This window comes from Condylura cristata, unplaced genomic scaffold (genome assembly GCF_000260355.1).
Source record: "Condylura cristata isolate star-nosed mole 26May11 unplaced genomic scaffold, ConCri1.0 scaffold00001, whole genome shotgun sequence".
Lineage (NCBI taxonomy): Eukaryota > Metazoa > Chordata > Mammalia > Eulipotyphla > Talpidae > Condylura > Condylura cristata.
The window spans coordinates 1,731,847-1,733,527 of record NW_004567102.1 but is presented as its reverse complement, the minus strand read 5'-3'; the positions used below and the strand labels follow the sequence as shown (position 1 = coordinate 1,733,527).

General features: G+C 62.2%; 1 protein-coding gene across 1 annotated transcript in view; it reads left to right on the top strand.

Annotated features, from left to right (window-relative positions):
- Positions 1–1,165: 1,165 nt before the first annotated feature.
- The window catches only part of LEMD2 (LEM domain containing 2), a 16,957-nt gene continuing 16,441 nt past the window's right edge, over positions 1,166–1,681 (top strand). The window contains exon 1 of the mRNA XM_004673978.2: positions 1,166–1,679. Coding sequence (XP_004674035.1) covers positions 1,191–1,679 — 489 coding nt within the window. The 5' untranslated portion in view covers positions 1,166–1,190. The remainder of the gene's footprint in view (positions 1,680–1,681) is intronic.

The following is a 1,681-nucleotide window of genomic DNA, read 5'->3' as shown; positions in this document are numbered from 1 at the left end:
GTGCGGTTTTGGGGGGCGCAGGTGGGTGGCAGCTTTGAGAATGTAGAGGAGGGGAGTAGAAGAGACCAAACTGGAGGGGTAGAAATGGAATGGAACCTACCGTGCTGGCAATAAATGTTTGGAAAAGTCATTTGATGAAGGATGTGGAAAGAATACAAAGAAGGAGTGGGAGCAGAAGGAAGATTGAACCATAGCTCTGTGTTTGCCACTATCCCCAAGCTTCCCTTAGGGGTTTCCCTGCTAAGAGTCTTCTTGTAATCAAGCAGCATGCCCTGTGGGAGGTCCTACACAGCACTGATGCTGCAGAGATAGGGGTTAAGCATAAACACAGAGAGCTGTGCCAGGCACTGTCCTAAGCACCTTAAACAAATTACTTCTTCTAATCCTCACAGCAATCCTGGCCAACAGGCCGGAAATGTTAATTGGATGTGCGCGCACAGCTAAGAGTGGTGGAGTTGGGATTTTCACAACCCACAAGTGACACAAGACTGTCCCTGGGGCCTTCCCCCACCCATTTCTCCTGATGAAAGCCTACCATGAGGCCATATGGCCTCCTCCCAGAACACTGAACTGCCCACGAGAGCCCAAGGGCATTTGACTCTTCAGCCTCCCAGGCAGGGCCTACACATGCACTTGGTCTGTGACTGCCAAGGAAATATACAGGCTGGCAGACCACCACTCGCAGGCTACCTGGCCGACAGTATACCTGGGGGGCTAGTCCTTGACCTAACCAAAGGTCTTCCCTAAGCACGAAGGGATCAGCATAAGCCCGGAAACAGAGAGGCAGAGGGTCCCCTCTCTCTACGTGGCTTGTCTTTCATCATTAAGCAATCCATCCATTAAACCGCCACGACAGAATTATTGAGTGCTTACACTTTAGGGGGACAGCGCAGTGGGTGGGCGGGGGTTTAAGACCGGCTTCATGGCGAACAGCGCTGACCTAGAGAATGAAAGGTGAGGGAGGCGAATATGCAACAGCGGACCTTCCCAATATGGCGGCGCCGGGGCGGCCGGAATCTGACCTCCTCATCATGGCCGCCCCATCCGGCAGATACCGACCTCCTAAACATGGCGTCCGCGGCGACCTTCCCATCATGGCGCGGGGCCCCGCCCGCTCCGCTGCGGCCGCCGGCGAGAGCAGTTCCGGGTGCGGTGCGCGCCGGGGGCGGGCGGGGGGCGGCGTCCTGGCCATGGCCGGCCTGTCGGACCTGGAGCTGCGGCGGGAGCTGCAGGCCCTGGGCTTCCAGCCAGGACCCATCACCGATACCACCCGGGACTTGTACCGCAACAAGCTGCGCAGCTTGCGGGGCGAGGCCCGGCTGCGCGGCGAGGAGCGGCTGCGGGAGGAGGCCCGCCCGCGGGGCCAGGAACGGCTGCGGGAAGAGGCCCGGCTGCGCGAGGAGGCGCCGCTGCGCGTCCGGCCCGCCGCGACCTCCCTTCGGGCGGAGCCCTGGTTCTCCTCGCCGGCCTCAGGCTCGACCCACGCGACCTCTGGGGCCTATGGCGACCACGGGGCCTCCGCGGCTTCTTGGTCCGGGAGCCGCGGCCTCGCCTACTCCGCCCGCCCTGTGCCCCTCAGGCGTCGCGCCTCGGTCCGGGGCAGCTCCGAGGAGGACGAGGACGTCCGGCCACTCGACAGGGCCCCGCCGGGCTCCGCGGCCCGGCGCTGGTGGGCCTCGGC